The sequence below is a fragment of the Siphateles boraxobius genome, unplaced genomic scaffold (genome assembly GCF_051911475.1).
Source record: "Siphateles boraxobius isolate OS27281-9 unplaced genomic scaffold, OSU_SipBor_1 1, whole genome shotgun sequence".
Classification (NCBI taxonomy): domain Eukaryota; kingdom Metazoa; phylum Chordata; class Actinopteri; order Cypriniformes; family Leuciscidae; genus Siphateles; species Siphateles boraxobius.
This window is the reverse complement of record NW_027508699.1, coordinates 3,820,814-3,841,244: the sequence shown is the minus strand read 5'-3', so window position 1 is coordinate 3,841,244 and position 20,431 is coordinate 3,820,814. Positions and strand designations below refer to the sequence as shown.

General features: G+C 37.9%; 2 protein-coding genes across 2 annotated transcripts in view; both read right to left on the bottom strand.

Annotated features, from left to right (window-relative positions):
* Positions 1-12,896, bottom strand: part of mep1bb (meprin A subunit beta b) — a 34,721-nt gene extending 21,825 nt beyond the window's left edge. The window contains exons 1-8 of the mRNA XM_077243265.1: positions 12,855-12,896; positions 12,723-12,766; positions 12,513-12,591; positions 9,763-9,880; positions 9,491-9,669; positions 6,192-6,410; positions 5,115-5,267; positions 977-1,192 (exon numbers count right to left, since the gene is read on the bottom strand). Coding sequence (XP_077099380.1) covers positions 977-1,192; positions 5,115-5,267; positions 6,192-6,336 — 514 coding nt within the window. The 5' untranslated portion in view covers positions 6,337-6,410; positions 9,491-9,669; positions 9,763-9,880; ... (1 more) ...; positions 12,723-12,766; positions 12,855-12,896. The remainder of the gene's footprint in view (positions 1-976; positions 1,193-5,114; positions 5,268-6,191; positions 6,411-9,490; positions 9,670-9,762; positions 9,881-12,512; positions 12,592-12,722; positions 12,767-12,854) is intronic.
* Positions 12,897-17,107: 4,211 nt separating this feature from the next.
* Positions 17,108-20,251, bottom strand: LOC143752059 (uncharacterized). The gene is made up of 2 exons (XM_077245073.1): positions 19,771-20,251; positions 17,108-18,367 (listed from the first exon to the last, which is right to left on the bottom strand). Exons 1-2 carry the CDS (start codon positions 19,853-19,855, stop codon positions 17,496-17,498), a joined length of 957 nt encoding a protein of 318 aa, XP_077101188.1. The 5' UTR covers positions 19,856-20,251; the 3' UTR covers positions 17,108-17,495.
* Between the last annotated feature and the right edge of the window lie 180 nt (positions 20,252-20,431).

Below are 20,431 nucleotides of genomic sequence, written 5' to 3'. Positions count from 1 at the left end.
GCATGAACATTTTTAATAGGCTATCACAGATTAATGAATCCGCAGTCAGCCAATTGTAGAAAAGACACCACAGTATGATTCAAATATGACTTCTGTTACTTCTGTTGTAAAGACGATCAAAACAGACTAGCCGACAGCCTGCCATGAACGTGAGATGACGTTCCACGGCCAAATCAAATAACCAATCGGAGGAGAGCCCCAATCAGAGGCGAAAAAGGCGGTACCTTCCCCTACCAATCTGGGAAAAAAAATATCGCGTGATGATGTGGGGCAATTTTACTTCCAAAGAAGCATGAGAATGCTCCCATGTGGATGGGTTTCTATATCATCTTCCGAGGCAAAAAGAGATATGTCTTGTGCGCACTAGTCTGTAGAGACACTCCCTAGCTCACTGTGGCATTCCCTGCTGGGATTCCCTTAGCATTGGTGGGTATTAAGGCCTCATTATGCATCTGCGTCAACTCCACGGCGTAGCTACGTCGTCACTCCTACGGCGTCGTGGCTGTTTTATGGTTCTGCGTCAGGTTGCTTGCATCGTGGTGCATCTGACCAATCACAGCCCTTGGAGTCTGCGTCGCCTCGACGCGTAGTTACAATTTTTTGGAGGTGCACGTCGAGCTACGGCGGAGGGGTCGGAGAGGGGTTCGCGGTGACGCAGAGGGGTCTGCGGGGGTACGCCGTAGATTCGACGCAGAAGCATAAAACAGGCTTTAGTGTTCCCAAGGCGTCAACAACATGACACAGTGGCGAGTTACCCTCAAACGGGAACATCTTAGGGCTACGCATGTAACCCCAGTTCCCATGGGGAATGAGACGCTCAAATTGCATTCAAGACATTTGTAGTGTGTAATAAGACTAATGCAACATAAATAAATAAATAAATAAAAACCTGTGAGGTGCAAATAAAAAGTCTTTGACAACAGTCACATTAAAAATAATGTCTGATATTCATTAATCCAAGGATGAACATTTGTACCTTCAATCTGCTGAATGAGATGCAGGGTCCCGTTCGGGTTTGCCATGTCGAACTCTCGCGTCCAGATCCTGAGCTGGTCACTAGCATGACCGCTGTTGTAGAGGAAAAACTGCAGGCACTGGAATCCTCTCTTGGGGTAAAGAATCCTGCTCTCCAGTAGCGCCTTGTTCCCCTCCATCCCAACCGCTGTGCTCAAGTGCATGAAATAACCCTTTCCTGAAAACATGATGGTTATACAAATAGTATATGAACTGACCATTGCAAGGCCGTCCACGTTTCAAGAATGCTCCCGTTGAGTGATTATGAGAGGTGTTTATTGTCAAAGTAAAAGAGTGTTATAAAACGGATAGTTCCGGTCCTTGATTCTGATTGGTTGAGGCACGTTTGAAGCCGTTGTAAATTACTCAACAAACACGCACCTGCACCATACACCATACACTGCACCATACACCATAATGTAATGCATTACATTAGTATTACTGGGCAACTGCCGTTTGTGATTCTTTGTTGCTTCATGTGTTGCTTGGCAACCTCTTTAGAACGACATTGCTTGGCGGAGGAATAAATGTGTTATAACATTATATTTTTTGCTGCTGGTGTTTATTTTATGAATAAAAGAAATATTAAAATGAATATACTATGCTCCGCATCGTGCCTAACAACACCCCTTAGCTGTTCTAAATTCACTGTAAATCACGGCTTCACAGGGCTTATTGCTTTATTTAACTGTACTGAAAACGTTTTCTGCATGTTTGAATTTTAGAGATTTTATCATTAATGTAACTATTGCATTTTTTTTCTTTAAATTTACCTGTTTAACCATGTAGTAAACCTGGTACCTGAAAATGTCTGCAGCAGCAACTGATCATTACGTCATCACAAGATCGAATTATTACACTTGTGTCCAAAGACAGTTTACACTGGATGTCACTGACTGTAAAAGTTTAGTAGTCAGATTTGATTGGCTGTGTTTAGTAAAAATGGACAAAAGAATAAAAAGCATGATGTTTGACGTACAAGTACAAGCTTTCTGCTTCAGTAGTACTCAAGTGCAATTACTATTTTACAAATATGTCATTTTTTTGCACCCTTGAAGAAGGCCTGTTTGGTTTGGAAGCTTGTTTCTGCCACAGTAAAAAAAAAAAAGATAATTGAGATTTTATTACTCTGACTTTATTACTCGCAATTGAAAGTGTTAAACTCTGAATTGCGAGTCAGAATTGCGAGTTTAAATCACGAAATAAAGTCAGAATTTTGAGATAAAAAGTCGAAATTACCTAATTTATTTTATTTATTCCAGTGTAAAACAAAACAAAACACCTGTTCATCCATGAAATAAATGCACAAAGTCAGGATTGGCATTATTCCCTTGTTAATACGTTAATGCCTGCCAACAATTTCTTCATTCAGACTGAATGGCTTGTCCAGCTAGAATCGTTTACACGGCACCATTTTCAACAAAAAATGGAAATCTTTTAATTAGTTTTGGCTGTTCATTTAAACGTCAACTGCACTTTGGAGGGCTGAAAATGCAAACTTTTGAAAACTGGTTTTAAAGTGCTATTTATTGAATACGATACTGTTATCATCTTCATGTAAAATACAAAAATGCACATTTGTGAAAACTGTGATGCAATGCTCACGCCGCATGCGTATTACGTGTTCAGTTTATAGGCGCTTAAAATTTCTTTACAAAAAGACATCACCGACTACTGTTCCGGCATGAGTAATACAGCGTTTTTAATCGTTTTCGCGGATCTGTGTGAACGGTGATGGTTTTGACAACATTATCGTCTGTTTGTGAAAAACGCAAAGGAAAAACGTTTTCGTGTTTAGTACACTGTTGTCGTGTAAATTGTTAATGTACCTTAAGTTAACGACTCACTGGCATTCATTAATAACAGATTTGGGTTACACTTTATTTTACAGTGTCCTTGTTACATATGTTACATGTAATCACCATAGTAATAACAGTAATGATGCCTAATTACATGCAATTAACCCTCAACCAATTCCTAATCCTACCCTAACCCTATAGTTAGTACATGTAGTTAATTAATATTACACTGTACTTAAATATTTAATAACAATGTAACAATGACACCTTAAAATAAAGTGTAACCCAGATTTGTAATGTAGTAAATTGTACTGTGATTGTTTGTGAATTCCAAATATATTAAATAACATGTTATACGTATATCATTCATTTACAGTATATATTAACTAACAAATATATAACTGTGAGAACATTAAAAGAAAACATCAAATTCAAAGAGAGATTTCAGTATCCACATGCCAGGTAAGTTATTCATGTGCAAAATTTTCAAAGTTATCAGAGAATACATTTGCTAGATTTTGAAATAGAATTGTTTTTCAAATGTCCATGTGAACAGTGAACAGTATTCAAATTTTTAAATAAAAGCCATACAATAACTTTGTTTTCAAAACAGTCTGAAATGTATGTTATTCAATGCAAATGGTCATTGATGTCATAGATTTGACATCAATAATGCAAAACTGGTAAGAGTGTGAGTAATTTATGAGAGAAATTTTATTTTTGGGTGAACTATCCCTTTAAAGCTTTTCAATTATAATGCATGCATTAAAACTACAATATGTAATTTTTTGCCGCTAGGGGTCGCTAACCTCTTACAATAACAAAGGCGTAGGTTGATGACGCATAAGCGGAATTATGGAACTTTTGGTTCCAGCCGATGGATCTAATAATGTTTATGGATGAGTGAAAACATTCATGTTTTTAACATGACTGTGGTATGAAACAAGGCGCGATTGCGAATGAGAGACAGACATCAGCGCCACACGCGAGTCCCGCGGATATAAAGGAATGAGGACATTTTATTCTACCGAACTAACGTACCCGCAAGTGCTGAATTAATACTCACACAGGTCAGTTTATTAGACAAATTCAACTTGTGAGGGAACGCAGCGCTGTTTCACTTGGTCTACATATCACACTAAACTACATTTGAGTGTGTTTTTACATTTACATTTATTCATTTAGCTGACGCTTTTATCCAAAGCGACTTACAATTGCTAAATATGTCAGAGGTCGCACGCCTCTGGAGCAACCAGGGGTTAAGTGTCTTGCTCAGGGACACATTGGTGTCTCACAGTGGATTCGAACCCGGGTCTCTCACACCAAAGGCATGTGTCTTATCCACTGCGCCATCACCACCGCATGAATAACTTTTCCTGTAGAATTTCAATGACAGATGATCAGGAAAATGGTCAGATTAAATGGACTGCATTTATATAGCGCTTTCACAGACCGAATGGCCACCAAAGCGCTTTACATATTTGCCTCACATTCACCCATTCATACACACATTCATACACCGACGGCGGTGTCAGCCATGCAAGGCGCCACCCAGATCGTCGGGAGCAGTTGGGGTTAGGTGTCTTGCTCATGGACACCTCGACACTTGGTCAGGTGGAACCGGGGATTGAACCACCAACCTTTCGGTTTGTAGACAACCTACATGAACCACTGAGCCACTGCCGCCCAGTTTAAAGTTATAATGTTATTCTCTGTGTTAGTTTGTCTGTATGAGACTAGCAGTAAACTAGATCATCATTAGAATAACATACTGATCATATTCTAACATTTCAGCATGTTGAGCTATATAACATTGATTTATTTTATGTACATTTGATCACCTGTCTAATAAAGTGCATGCAAGAGTGGCGCCTCGTCAAGTCGAAATAAGTCTCAAAATCTCACGAAGTTAATCTCACGGCATCTCAAAAACACCACGCTGATATTGATCCTCGTTTTAGTTCTCCTTTTTTCCCAAAGTCTGCAAAAAGTGTCCATAGTGTTTGAACGAAACAACAACAGCGCGCAGTTGTCCACATCTGTCGCCATGGTTACTATGGCAGTACAAGCGGATTACGCAGATATTACGTCATTGACAGGCTACAATGTTCAGGGATGAGCCATTATTTAAAATTGGAATTTCTCTGAAATCCTTTTTTTCCCGGAACATTTGGGATATTGTAAGTACACAACTGCAGGAAATATATCACACTGTGCAAGTGATTTTTGGATATTTAATTACAAAAATCTTACATATTGTGCCTTTAAAGTTTTTAAATATTAAAAATCAACAAGACTTGCCATCACAACGTCCCATGTTGGTGTAGTCAGTGTCTGGTCCACCTGTAGCTTTGGAAACACGCTGCCAGCTTGCAGCATTTTCCTGGCTTTGGATCATTCCACAGATATTTTCCGATTCAAAGTTACAGGAGTCCAGAAACGTGGAGGAGCTTTCTGTGAAGTAATCACATGCTGTCAGGTGAACCAGTAGTACAAACTTTAAACATTCATACATTTCAGCATGCTCTTCTGAACGATCTTGTTGCAAACAAAGTACTTAGTACACTTGACCATTGTCAACTTGTTAATGTCGAGAACGTCCCTCCTGCTGACACCAGCAAGAACTGGAATTAAATCAAATCTTGAAACTTGTATCAACACCCAGCCTAAAAGCACATCAGGTTCACGACTGTGATGTAAACCAGTGGTTCTCAACCCTGTTCCTGGAGCCCCACTTAGTGTACGTTTACACGACAACAATGTACTAAAAATGGAAAGGTTTTTCGTTTACGTTTTCAGACTACGATGTTGTCAAAACGATCCCCGTTCACACGGATCCACGAAAACTATTAAAAATACTATATCATTCATGCCAGGCCAGTAGTTGGCGATGTCACTTTGTAAAGAAACACTACATGCCTATAGACTGAACACATAATACACATGTGCATGATTTCACAGTTGTTGTTTTTTTACAAATTTGCATTTTTGTTGTTTACATGGGGACGATAATGGTATAAATTTCGAACTAGTTCTTTGAAACCAGTTTCAAAAGTTTGCATATTCAGGCCCCCAAAACGCTGTTGTCGTTAAAATGAATGGCTAACACACGTAAAAAGTTTTCAGTTTTGGATGAAAATGGTGTTGTGTAAACTGCACATATCCCTAATCACACACACCTGATTCAGATTATCAGTTCATTAGTAAAGACTCCAGGACCTGAAATGTGTGTCTAAGACAAAAGAAACCTTCAACATGTGCAGTGTTGGGGAGTCCAGAAACAGGGTTGAGAACCATTGACGTAAACTAAACAGCACATTTTATGAAACAAAGAGGTTTTGTCTCATTTTAGATGTGATAGTGTGTAAAAGGCATTACTGCAGTTGTAGAGTCTGTTGAGTTTGAGCAGGTCGCTGTCGCTGAACTCCATACGTTGGCCTATGACGTCACTGAAGGCAGGGATCTTGGTGACTATGGTGGGATCAGTTCCATTCTGGAAAGCTTTCTTACTGTAATGCATCATGGAACCATAATCATAAGGTACGTTCAAGGAACTGGATGTAGTGTCGTTGTATTTGACGAAGTTATGCTTCCTGTCTGTGAAATGAAAGTGTTTTGAAAATAAATCCATCCCTGAGAATTTCTCCTTGTATCAAACGAGCATAACAATAATCTGTTTGTTAATAATCTTCTAAATTATAAGTTTTTTTTCATACTGTAAATACACATGTGATACACAATGTAAATGTCATATATTGTTTGTGTTTGGTTCTTAACCTGCGTTTAGTCCCTGTGTCCTTGGTTAATTGAGGTATTTATTAACCTTGCCTTTTTCCACCTTTGTTGCCATTGGCGTGGCTTGCTTAGTTGGAGACATTAAATTTAACATTTAATTTACTATTCAACAATAATACTGATCTGCCTGCATTGACACTATTATACAAGAACTGTACTGAGTTGGACGATGACATCACGATTTACTCCGGAGCGGCTATATATATAAATTAACTAAATTAATAACTTTTTTGAAAACAAAACATCACTGAACTTACTTAAACTGGACTGTGATGCTATTTTCTTCTGGAAACAAACTTTTTTGCATCATTTTCTTGTTATCTCTGTAAAGCTGCTTTGAAACAATCTGTACTGTAAAAAGCGCTGTATAAATAAATGTGACTTGACTATTTGTTGTAGTTATTTGTTTTCTCCCTCATTTGCCTTGTGTAAATACCACCAGTTCAGTTGTCTGTTGTAGAGTGTGCATTCTTCATCATGTATAGTGTGGTTCCCCTTCGAGGGAACTCAAAGCTTAGCGTGACTGGTCTCTGTGAAATTGAGCCAATTCGATTGGCCGACAGCAGTCATATGATGTGAAATGGCACGCCATTATGACTATAAAATGGTGCCTGCATTAGACGTTGTCAGTTTATTTGTCTTCAGGAAGTGCTATATGATAAATCTTGTCTTATTTATTGTTGTTTGTCGAAATTAAGAAAGAAAAAGATTTGGATGGTATGGTAGATGTTCCCCTACTTAAGTTATGTCTTCTAGACCAGTGGTTCTCAAAGTGGGGTCCGCGAACTAGCTATAGCCAGGGGGTCCGTGAAATCTTTTATAACAGCCTGACGTTTTTTCCGGACTATAAGTCGTGTTTTTTTCTTTACTTCTGAAAACATGCTATTTATTCCAAAGTTACTTATATAGCTCATGAATTTAACGTCAAACAATAAAAAGTAGTCACGTAAAGGTTATCTTAACTTTAGGAGGTTATCTTAACTTTATCTTAACTTAAAGGATAATCTATCTATATTTCTTATCTCTGTGGGTCAAGTATTCGCTGTGTTTTGGTTGATTTTGGGGCACATGCGCAAGAAAAGAGACAGAGACGGCAGAACCCGCATCTTTGGACCAAATAAGAGATGCACGCAGTTTCAGTTTCGAGTCAACTTAATTTGTTTGTATTCGTTTAAATGTTGTCTGTATACAATTACTATTATTATTTGTATTATCTTATAGGGTAGCCTACTTATTTTTCATCCTCGTTTTGTTCTGATTACCATTAATTTAAGAATTTGCTGTGGAGAGAGGGGAAGTAGGCTAATACGCCTCAACAATGCAAAAAAGTATTACACACTCAGGTGCAACTTATTTTCTGGTAAAAACACGGTAAATTATGTAATTGTGCTGTATTATAAAAAAGTGCATAAGGACAGGGCCGTATACCCACAATTCCGGACCTCGGTAATTTTTCTATGTGTGTATATAATGAAAGTTGAGAAATAATTGCTTATTATTAATTATTATTATTAACTATGCCCCCGAACCCCACTAGCAAGATCACTTTTGGGACCTCAGTTGGCTATTTAGAAAACCCGGCATACGACCCTGGGTGGAGACCATTTGTGCACACATATTTCATTAACCGCTCCCACAATAACTTTGGGCTCAGTCACTGTAATAAATATGAGGGGGTCCTTGGAAATGTTTTTCCCCTGTAAGGGGTCCCTGGCTCCAAAATGTTTGAGAACCCCTGTTCTAGTAGTAGGTTATCCGGGCACTTTTTGACTTCTCTTTTGTGAGTAGCCTACCTTGAATTCGGACATACTAGGCCTACTCTTGGCACATACTGTTTTTCGCCTTCTATAGTGTTTTTTATTTTTTTATTTTTTTTTTTTACATTTTATTATTACATGCTTTATTGGTTCTGTAACGGTATTGTTCTGGGGTACATTTCCCATAAAACGTTGTAACTCGCTGCTTAACTACCATAGTGCGATGCATCGTTGAAAAATCAACTAGCTAGTCATGACTGTTCCCCCAAACCCTATTGTCGCAAACTGGCCGTTCAACCACGTTGGTTAATGATGTCACGCAGGTGGTGGAGTAATAACTCCTTTTAATGAATCCGTTTGAGATCGAATTAAGGCTAGATGTTTTGCTATAAATTATGGACATGTCATCTGAGGATAATTTTGCTTTATTTCCAGATTCAATCATAGGCTCGTTTTACTAGAGCATGTTCGCACTTGCACACTTTTCAAAAACGGTGCATTAAATCTCTTGACAAACTAAAAGACTTACAGTAAATGACATTTGTATGTATTCTAAATAAAAGATATAGATTGTACTGAATGTCAGTTTGCTTATTAGGCTCAAGATAATGATTTATTGAGTCCACATGTCGTGCAAACAAGAAACTTCTAACCACAGGTCGAGAGCCTGTTCCAACCACACAACTCTACGCTGCTGTTTACGAATGTTCGTTGGAAATAATGTTTTCGAGAAACACAGTTGAACAATGCTGATAACGACGGAACTATAGACCATATAACAATGCTTTTGGGAAATGCACCCCTGGTCTGTTCTGTTTTGGTTTCGTTTTCATTCTATTCCCTGTTGTGCTTTGCCTGAGTTCTGTTTGCTAGTTAGTTTCTATGGTTTCTGATTGGATTATGTTTACCTGTTGTTTAATTACCTTGTTATCTCTCTGTATTTAAACTCTTAGTTGGATGTTATGTTGGATGTGGTTGATTTATTCTGTTCTCCTGCGTGTTTCCTCTTGGAATTATTATTTTAAGTTTGTACTCCTTTGTCATTGCAGCCACCAATACTGAGACAGAATACCAGACCTAATACAATATTTTTTGTGCATAGGATATATTAAAATCAAAAAATACCTTCTGAAATGCGGTCCCAGATGATGGAGACATAGTCATCACGGTCAGAGCGGGATTGCTCGTGCCAGAAGCCTAATGCATGGAGAAACTCATGCTCAATGGTGGCGATCCGATCACATCCGCTGCCAATGGACAGCCTCTGTTTGCCAACTCGCCGGTTACCAACTGATGAAAAGCAGCTATTCACACACATACATATATATGTTTTATCATGGTTTCTACACAGCTCATATTGTGTGGAGCAGCATGTATATAAGGGTTTAGTTGCTCACCCATTGCCTTTAAATACAGAGATATAGTTTTCTTCTCCATTCCATGGTGTGTAGTCGATACATGACTTCAACCGATACTGTTCAAAGGCCTTCAGGATAACCCCTTTTGCATTGATATCTGTCCATAGAGAAATTGATTTGTTAGGGCCTAATTAGTATGGCATAACCTTTGACTGGCAACATAAGACATGGGCTCTCCAACCTATAACATTTTGTTTTGTTCAACGTAATGTATAGGGGCATGTTATACAATAAGGGTATGTTCACACTTGTAGTTCGGTTTACTTTGTTTGTTTTGTCCAGAACCTAAAGATAACAAACCTAAAGGCATATGGATACATTCCCTACCTGATTGGTCAGCTTTATGACGTATATTTTGCGACTGAATTTACCGAACATCAAAAAGCTGTGTGCTGGGCTAAATCCACTCGTTGTATGTGCGTAGCCTACAATTGATGGTATTTTGACCAGCTGAGAACTTGTGAAGAGCTTACAAAATGTGTAAAGGTAGAGACACACCAAACCGACAACAAAAACTGGTGCTGCTGAAAGCGTAGGTCATCTGCGCTTGAACACTCTGAAAGGACTACAGCCGACGGTCAGCTAGCACGCCTGCTTCTAAAAGAGATAGATGTTAAGCAGATATATTTGTCTGTATTCATCATTCAAAAGGGGAAAGCAAAACTAAGACTGCAGGTAACCCACAATCAAAGCAGCACTTGCTTACCATTTTGAATACACGTTCATTATTCCACTCGGCTCATGTTATTAAGAAATATGTGCGCAGTGGAAAGCTCAGGTAAGATGGAGTAAAATTATAACAGCATTCTGTCTGTGTCGTCTTGACTTCTTTGCTTGCTTTCATCACGTTTGCTCTTATTTTCATGCACTGACTCGTTCGCTAAACTGAACAGCATATCAGAGTTCTCTCTCTCACCGACGGCCTGACACCGATTCTACATGTTGAATCTGCCAAAAAAATAAAAATACACACCGGAAAAAAATGTCCGTGTGTGTGGGCTTGGTGTTTCCCTGGCTTAAAGTAGTCAAACCAGCGGCAGGAATCCCTCTATAACACACACAAACGAAGATCTGCTGAGAGGAGACGCAGTTCTGGTCACTGTATGGGCAACAATGCGACTATGACAAGAAAAAAACAGGTGTGCTTGAGTATTCTGTCCTTTTTCGGGTTGGATCTTGTGACACCATGTCATTTTTTTGGTTCGTTTACATGTCTTTGCATTCATATTTCAGTCGAACTGCACCAGAGTTCGCTTGGAAGCGGACCGAGACTCATCGTTTCAGCGGTCTAGGTCTGTAGGTCTGCTTGTTTGGTGCCGACTAGGGTTCAGATGGCAGCGTTCACATATTCAAATTATCCATACTAACAGGGCAATCACACCAGGGTTTGTTTTAATCAAAACCAAATCTGCCATGTGTAAACACACCCTAACAGACAGAATTTTAAAACCATCTCATGTTACACAGCACGTTTGAGCTTCGGGAAGAACCAATGAGGTTTATTCTCCTGTGTTACGCGGCACGTTTGAATTTCCTCAGAAACCAATGAGGATCATTCTTGTGTTACACATTTCGTTTGAGCTTCAGCAAGAACCAATGAGGTTTATTCTCCTGTGTTACGCGGCACGTTTGAATTTCCTCAGAAACCAATGAGGATCATTCTTGTGTTACACATTTCGTTTGAGCTTCAGCAAGAACCACTGAGGTTTATTCTCCTGTGTTACGCGGCACGTTTGAATTTCCTCAGAAACCAATGAGGATCATTCTTGTGTTACACATTTCGTTTCAGCTTCAGCAAGAACCACTGAGGTTTATTCTCCTGTTTTACGCGGCACGTTTGAATTTCCTCAGAAACCAATGAGGATCATTCTTGTGTTACACATTTCGTTTGAGCTTCAGCAAGAACCAATGAGGTTCATTCTTGTCTTATGCAGCATTTTTGACCTTACACAGCACGGCTGAGCTTTAGCAAGCAGGTTCGGTTGAGCTTCTGTTTATGTTTGCTGATCAAAGTTTATATATGGGTAAAAGTCTATATTAAATCTGTTCATCAAATAAAGTGATTGAGTCTCCAGAAAATGTGGACTTAACCACTCAATTCATATGGATTCGTTTTACGATCTCTTTACGAACTTTTTGAAGTGTCGTAGTGGTAGTTGCGTAACTGTGGAGGGACAGAAATCGCTCTGATTTAATTAGAAAGATCTTCACTTGTTTTCCGAAGATGAACGAAAGTCTTTTGGTTTGGAACGACGTATGGGTGAGTAATTAATATTAATTTATAATTAATTATAATAACAGAATTATAATTTTTGGGTGAACTATCGCTTTAAAATTGCATTAAAATTTATCAAAGTGCCAAGACTTTTAAATTGTTACTAAAAAATTGCTTTAAATAAAAGCTGCTCTTTTGAACTTTCGTTTCATAAAAAAGAATCCTGAAAAAAATATATCACAGTTTCTGCAAAAATATAAAAATGCACAAAAGCTTTCAACATTGATAGCAGCAAATCAGCATATTTTCAGCAATAATTTCTGAAGGATCATGTGACACTGAAGACTGGAGTAATGATGCTTAAAATTTAGGTTTGATCACAGGAATAAAGTACATTTTTAAATATATTACAATAAAAAACATGTTTTATATTATATTATTATTTTATTGTTGTACTGTTTTACTATATTTGTGATACTGTATCTGTATCAAAAAATGGACTTAAGAAACTCACCCAAATCATCCTCAAGGTAATAAGGAATCGTTTTTGGCCATCTGTATTCATCCCCGATTATAGAGTTTCTCCCCAATTTCTGAAACAGAAACTGGGCGTTACATTCTGTAACATATGCAATTCACTGCTGAATTATTTTTATTCACACATATGAGAACAGCAAACCACACACAAACAGATTGTATTTGTTTTTCAGGTCAAATTAGTTACCTCATCATACAAAATATCTCCCTCGAAAAGATCAAGACCCGCATCTGAAAACATGACAAAGACAAGACAGAAAGGCCATGGTCAATGAGACTGACCATCATGCCAAGCAGAATGATGACATGTTCACCTTACCTTCATTAACATCAAACAGATCTTCTTTTCCTCCATCTACATTATATTCTGCAGAATAAATGCCAATGCAGTTAGGCATAGTTTTTACATTCTGTACATTAAAATACTTTCTCAGCAAAGAAGAGAGGAAGAACGCACACTTACCGATCACTCGTTGTGTTGCCTATAGGCAAAACACGATAAGAGAAATCATTCAAAATATGTGGTGAAATTAAATATCAATTGTCATATACACAAGACTTTTTAGGTGACAACCAATACTTCACATTGACACATGCTGAATTACTTTAGAATAAGTAAAACTATAGTTGTTCTGTTTGCTGTTTGGTTGCACAAAAACTGAAACATCCATTATAACATGAATGATATGTGTAAAAACGTCGCTCACCTCACATCTACCTCGACAGCCAAAGAGACATAAGATATGCAAAAGAAACAGAAACATGCGAAACATGCTTGAGCTATGAAGCACAGAACGACTGACAGAGGAATTTTGATCTTATATCAGCCCAACACTGTTGTAAAAGATGCATAAAATGATAAAAAGTGCAAAGCTAGCATGATGGACCTGAAAGGGAGTAACAGCAGATCAATAATTGTTGGAGCAGTAAATGTTACAACTTCATCTGATTGGTTCTCTTTTCAAAATCAAATCTGATAATAGAGTTATGTTAGATCTGATCAGAAACAAGATGAGTGAAGTACAGTCATGGTTAGAATTATTGGCACCCCTGGTAAATATGATCAAAACTGCCTGTAATAAACTAAATCTGCATTGTTTATCCTTTTGATCTTTCATTCCAAAAATTTGCAAAATTCTAACCTTTCATTGAAGTAAAAGAATTGAAAGTGGGGGAGGGAAATCACGTTATTAAATAAATGGTTTTCTCCAAAACACGTTGGCTACAATTATTGGCACCCCTATAATTTTTTTTACGAGTAAAATATGTCTGAAGTATATTCCCATTAATATTTAAATTATTTAGCACACCAGGGTGACTAGGAACATGAAATTGTCCAGCCATGACTTCTTGTTTCACGGGAGTTTAAATATGAGGAAACACAAAGGCCAAATTCCCTTAATCATCCATTACAATGAGTAAAACCAAATAATATAGTTCTGATGTGCATCAAAAGATTGGTGACCATCACAAAATAGAACATGGCTGTAAGAAAATAGCTAAAGAATTGAAAATCCCCATTTTGACCATCAGTGAAATAATTAAGAAGTTCCAATCAACTAAAGCTGTTATGAATCTGCCAGGAAGAGGACGTGTGTCTATATTGCCTTAATGCACGGTGAGGAGGAGAGTTTGAGTGGCCAAAGACTCTTCAAGGATCAGAGATGGAGAATTGCAAAGATTAGTTGAGTCTTGGGGGGTCAAGAAAGCCCAAAAAAAAAAAAACAATACAAAAAAACCTACATCACCTCATGGTGTTTGGGAGGGATTCAAGAAAAATCTTCCTCGCTCGTCCAAAAACAAACTAAAAAAAAAACACATTCAGTTGTCAGACACGACTGGATCTTCAAACGGCACAGGCTTCTGTGGTCAGATGAAACTAAAAAATAGAGCTTTTTGGCAGCAAACACTAGATGGGTTTGGTGCACACAAGGATAAAGAGTATCCCATGTGTACAATTTAATATACCGTCGGATCTTTAATGTTGTGGGCATATTTTTCTGCTGGAGGTCCTGGGCTTCTTGTTCAGATACATGGCATTGTGGATTCTATCAAATATCAACAGATAAAAAATCAAAACCTGATGGCTTCTGCTGAATCTTATAATGGGCCGTGCTTGGATCTTCCATCAAGACAACGATCCAAATCAAACATCAAAATCAACACAAAAATGTGTTACGGAGCACAAAATGAAGCTTCTGCCATGACCGTCCCAGTTCCCTGACCTGATGAGTGGAGTGAACTGAAGAGAAGAAGCACCAACATGGATCTGGGAATCTGCAGGATCTGGAGAGATTCTGTATGAAGGAATGATCTCTGATCTCCTGTCAGGTGTTCTCCAAACTCAGACATTTTAGGAGAAGACTCAGAGCTGTTATCTTGTCTAAAGGAGATTGCAAAAAGTATTTAATAAAAGGGTGCCAATATTTGTGGCCAACGTGCTTTGGAGAAAAACATTTATTTAATAACGTGATTTCCCCCCCACTTTCAATTCATTTACTTCAATGAAAGGTTAGAATTTTGCTAATTGTTTTAATGAAAGATCAAAAGGATAAACGATGCAGATTTATTTTTTACAGCCGGTTTTGATCATACTTACCAGGGGTGCCATAAATTCTGACCATGACTGTATGAACTTTAAGAGATAACAGCATTGCAAAACAGCAATCACATTTTTCGCCTTGGTTTCCATTGGCTTTTGGCTTGCTTAGTTGGGGACATTTAATTATTTAACATTATTTTCCTGTTATCTCTGTAAAGCTGCTTTGAAACAATCAGTATTGTAAAAAGCGCTATATAAATAAAGGTGACTTGACTTGACAAAACATGGCTGTTAGAAAATAAGAAATTTATTTTGTTTCCTAAAAACAATCATCATTTTTTTTTTTTTTTCAATGAAGAACCAAGATTCAGCATAGGGATCCCATTATTCTCTGGCACATATGAGAAAACTGACCATATGTTAATTAACATTAATAATTTTAGGAATAGGTGATCATTAACAACAAGGATGTGTAAATTAATCACTTATTAGTGACAGAAGGTTGTCTAGTCTAGTTTTGGGAAGAAATGAGGCCGATTTGTTAGTCCTGAGTTCCAGTTCCTACAAGAAGGATGCATGATGCGGCTGGTCATTGCGATCTGGCATAGATGAGGACGGACATCAGACGGGACATTCCTGGGGTAAAATGAGCCAGTGGTTAAGTTGGGTGAACCCCTTGTTTTTGGGAAACCCTTGTTTTTTGTTTTCTAATTTAGAAAGTGCCTATCATATTTAGCATGACAAAGGGGGGCACGATGGGAAAAGGGCCTTTTTACGAATATATCAGCAAAGTCCATTTAAAAGAGAGCATTTCTACTCACTTCTGGAAGTCAGAGCGCATGCCATTACAGTCATAAGTGAACAACACCCTAGACAAAGACATACATCACTGCCAGTTTATTCTGAATCAGTGGGTTATCTTGAGGACGGATTAGCTAAATTCTTATGTTCAACAGTTTCATCAATCGCGTTGATTATGAAAATTGATTGTTTGCTTACCATCTAATCTATGCAGATCTTAAAGTGTGGCCTTGTTAGGAGACGATCAACACTATTCACTTCACCTGTGACTGCTCATAATGTGTTTGGTCTTCTATGTTTTAGGAAGGTAATGCAAGGGGATTGTCATATTTGGGGGCCCTTGGCTTCAAAACTAGTTTCACTTAAGATTCTGCTTATATTTGCTAAATAAAACTTTCCTTTGAACTTCCTTTCCTCTGTGTCTGTGCATCTCTGTCTTAAAGATGTAGCAATAGAGAATTCTGCTGAACACAACACGAAACATACATCCCTACAAGGAAACAGATCGAATACAATGTTTGCCTATTATTTCTAACTGGCTGCTCTAGACTGAAGCAACAACTGTTTTTAGTATCTAAAAGCCGCCATAAAGCCATACACAACACCGTTTGCAACTAAAAACTTTTTAAAATATGTTTTAGCCATTCATTTACAGACAACAATGTTTTGGGGGCCTGAAAGTGCAACATTTTGAAAACGGTACCGATATCGTCTCAACGTTCAGAGAAAATTGTGACAAAAATGTGACTGTGAAAACGGTGACATCCTGCGCATGTGTATGCCGTGTTCAGTCTACAGGCACGTAGTGTTTATTTACTAAATGAAATCAACTACTGCCCTGGCATGAATAATACAGCGTTTTTAGTTGTTTACGGGGATCATTTTGACAATGTTGTCGTCTGTACGTGGAAAAACTTTTCCGTTTCTAGTACATCGTCATCATGTAAACATAACCTAATTCTGTTCACATTAAACAGGTTGAGGTTCGGCTACGACTACAAGTCTGTGAGAAATAACTTTGAATAACGAAACAATCGAAACAAGAATTGTGTCAAATCATTGACAGTTAAATAATTTAAGCTGATCTTATATGAATGGAAAACAGGCCCTGGAGCACTTCCTAAAACAATGTTTCATTTAATGCAGAACTGAGATACAACATGTTCATTCATTTAGATTAAAACGGACATAAACCGCTTCTGTGCTCATTAAATAAGTCCCACACAATAGAAGATTATTGTACCTTTTTTATTCCTGGAAATGCCATGTAGTCACCACACAACACGTTATGTCAGTAACATTACGAGACAGGCTACCCTATTCAAACATGACCCCTTGCCCACAGTTATAAAAAACAAATGAACTTTATTTCTAGAAATATTTTCAGCCAGACTGATTGAGAAACTACGACAAAAGAAAGGAAAGAATAGTGGCGCATTAACAATCCAATTAGTAGTATTTCTACTCCCATCACAGAAGAAACTAGTTCCTTCAAACTTGCGGCATTTGACCGTGACAACACACCCTACTTTTCTAAAGGAAGAGTTTGTTTTGTAAAGCAAGTACAAACAAGTTGTTACACAGGAGGACAGCTCATTCAGCACAACTGCTCACTGTTTAAACTGCAACTGAAGACGAACTTTGCTCACTGCGTGACAACATTGGACAAGGCTTTCTTATATGATTCTGCAGATCGCTGGACTGTGTGAAAGTCCTCCCACACGCAGAGCAGTGATACGGCCTCTCTCCAGTGTGCACTCGCTCATGTCTCTTCAGGGCTCCAGAATGAGTGAAACCCTTTCCGCAATACGAGCACTTGTAAGGTTTTTCTCCCGTGTGGATTTTTTGGTGCTGTTTCAATGCACTGGATCTAGTAAACGTGTCCCCACACTCAAAACATATATGAGCTCTCTCACCAGTGTGTATTTTCTGATGATCATTAAAACAGCCCAGGCGCAAAAAGCCCTTTCCACACACAGCACACACGTAAGGCTTCTCATTTGTATGAATTTTTATGTGGGCCTTTAGGTTTGACGCCAAAATAAATTGTTTACCACACTGATCACACTTAAAGGCCCGTTCTCCAGAGTGCGAGCGCTGATGATCTTTGAGGTTCGTTGCACATTTAAAACTCTTTCCACACTGACCGCACGTGTACGGCCTCTCTCCAGTGTGAATCCGCACGTGCCTTTTAAGGTGTCCTTTACACGTGAAACTCTTTTCACAATGAGGGCAGGTGAAAGGCTTCACTCCGGAGTGAATTTTGACATGTTCATTGAAGTGTCCTTTATGTGTGAAACTCTTTCCACACTCAGGGCAAATGAAACCACTGTTGGCTTCTGTTCTCTGCTTCGTTTCCTGTGAGAGACTCTGTTTCAATTCTGAACAACTAAAAGATTCGTCTCCACTTCTGAAACTAGGATCTTCTTGATGCAGATATGTGTCCTCTGTGTCATTCACTTGACTTTCTTCTTTCACTTGCACCAGGTCTAAAACGAAAACAGTATACGGTCAAAAATCAATTCACGAAAGGTGAAATCAAAAATAACAATGATCCCAGCTTAATGGCATAAAGCTGTCACGTATCTATTTTTATCAGATCTTTGATGTGCTGAATGATGCACTGCTAATATACAGATTAATGATCATTGCGGTATCTGTCCTCATATTATTAAAGGGATAATTTACACAAAAAAATGAAAATTCTGTCAGTAATTTCTCACCCTCATGTCGTTACAAACCTGTAAGCCTTTCGTTCATCTTCTGAGCACAAATGAAGATCTTTTTGATGAAATCTGAGAGATTTCTGTCCCTCCATTGACAGGTACACAACTACCACATTGACGCTTCAATAAATTCATAAAGAGATCATAAAACTAATCCATATGAATAGAGTGGTTTAGTCCAAACATTTTCTGAAGAGACTTGATCGCTTTATATATGATGAACAGCTTGAATTTTCTTAAAAAACATTGATCAGCGAACATAAACCGAAGCTCAACCAAACCTGTGTAACACGAGACTGAATCTCACTGGTTCTTGCACATCAAGTGAACAAGCTTGAGCTTCTGTTTACCACAACTGATGTGCAAAAATCTTCATTTGTGTTCCCAAGATGAATGAAAGACTTATGGGTTTGAAACGACATGGGGGTGAGCAGATTATGACAAAATATTCATTTTTGGGTGAACTATCCCTTTAATGATATTGTTTTAGTGTATGTTAGTGTATAACCAGTTATAAAGGAGCTGCAGGGATTAAATCACACACACAACATCAGATGTTGTAAGTATCTGAAAGGATTTTCAAAACAAAACTCAATTTGAGGTTGAAAAAAAAAAACATTTCACTTCTGTGCTATAATTTGATGTAACAATTGTAAGTCTTTATTTGACAGAATGTGTATGTGCATCTGCATTTATCTATAATTTAAGATAATTACTTCATTTTTTTATAATAATGTTAAGCTGAACAACTAGCCACTGATATAACATGTAACACGTTCCAATATACTTTTACTGAAACCGCAAAACATGAATAAAAAAAGTTGTATCTACATTTTACCACAACTGTGAGAGTAACTAACACTGCTGTTTTTTAATCTTTAAATATTTGATATATTAGTTCAGTATTTTGCAACTTATTTCCTCCCAGTTGTTTACCCTTTGAATTAAAATGCTTCAATTGAAATAATGTGTGTGGCTGATACTAAAACAATTTTGAGAAAGTGCATATAACAAAGTATTCATGCACACGCATGTAAAACTCATAGAAAGGAGAAATCCCAAATGTAAATAGGGCAAAAACACTGAGAGCAATAGACAAAAACTCCCCAGTCTCCACTACTGCCATGGTTTTCTAAACAAACTCTATTTAGTGAAAACTCACCAACCTATTTGTTCTTCAGTATCTTCATCTTTCACTTTGCATGCTTCTGCATCACTCATGTCTTCACTCTCATCTTTAATAAACTCCATCTTTACGAGAATGCCAGGCACATTTCAGCATTTATTTCTATACAGATTGTTTCAAAGCTGCTTCACAGTAATAAACAGGAAAATAACGAGCAATGATGCAAACTTCATCAAACATGAGCTGTCACACCTGTAACGTTACTTTTCCAGTTTGTTTGGTAACGAGACTTTGCCACGTTTACGGGGATGAAAATAATCGTGCCATTTATTGGCCTGAGTGCCAAATTCAAACACATCTATTACGCGCTTAAAAGCACGTGCCGCGTTTGTTTACGTTTTTCACTTATGATAAGCCAGCACTATCACATCTGTAAACGGATCGACCCTTAGTCGCTTATCCAGATCGGAGATGCTTTGCAAAGCCTAGCCTTCCTCCTCTAATATGCGAAACCGTATTTCTAATTCTTTATATTTTTTAGAGGTTTGAAAACTGATCTCGGTGCAGTTCCGCCACCTAGAGGGATGGAGTGAGGACGTAGAAAAGAAAAGTATAGACTAACCCGTGCTCTTATGACGCGGATATATCAACATACCACTGGATAACAAATGTAGCTTTTAAATATATGTCACCAAAATGAC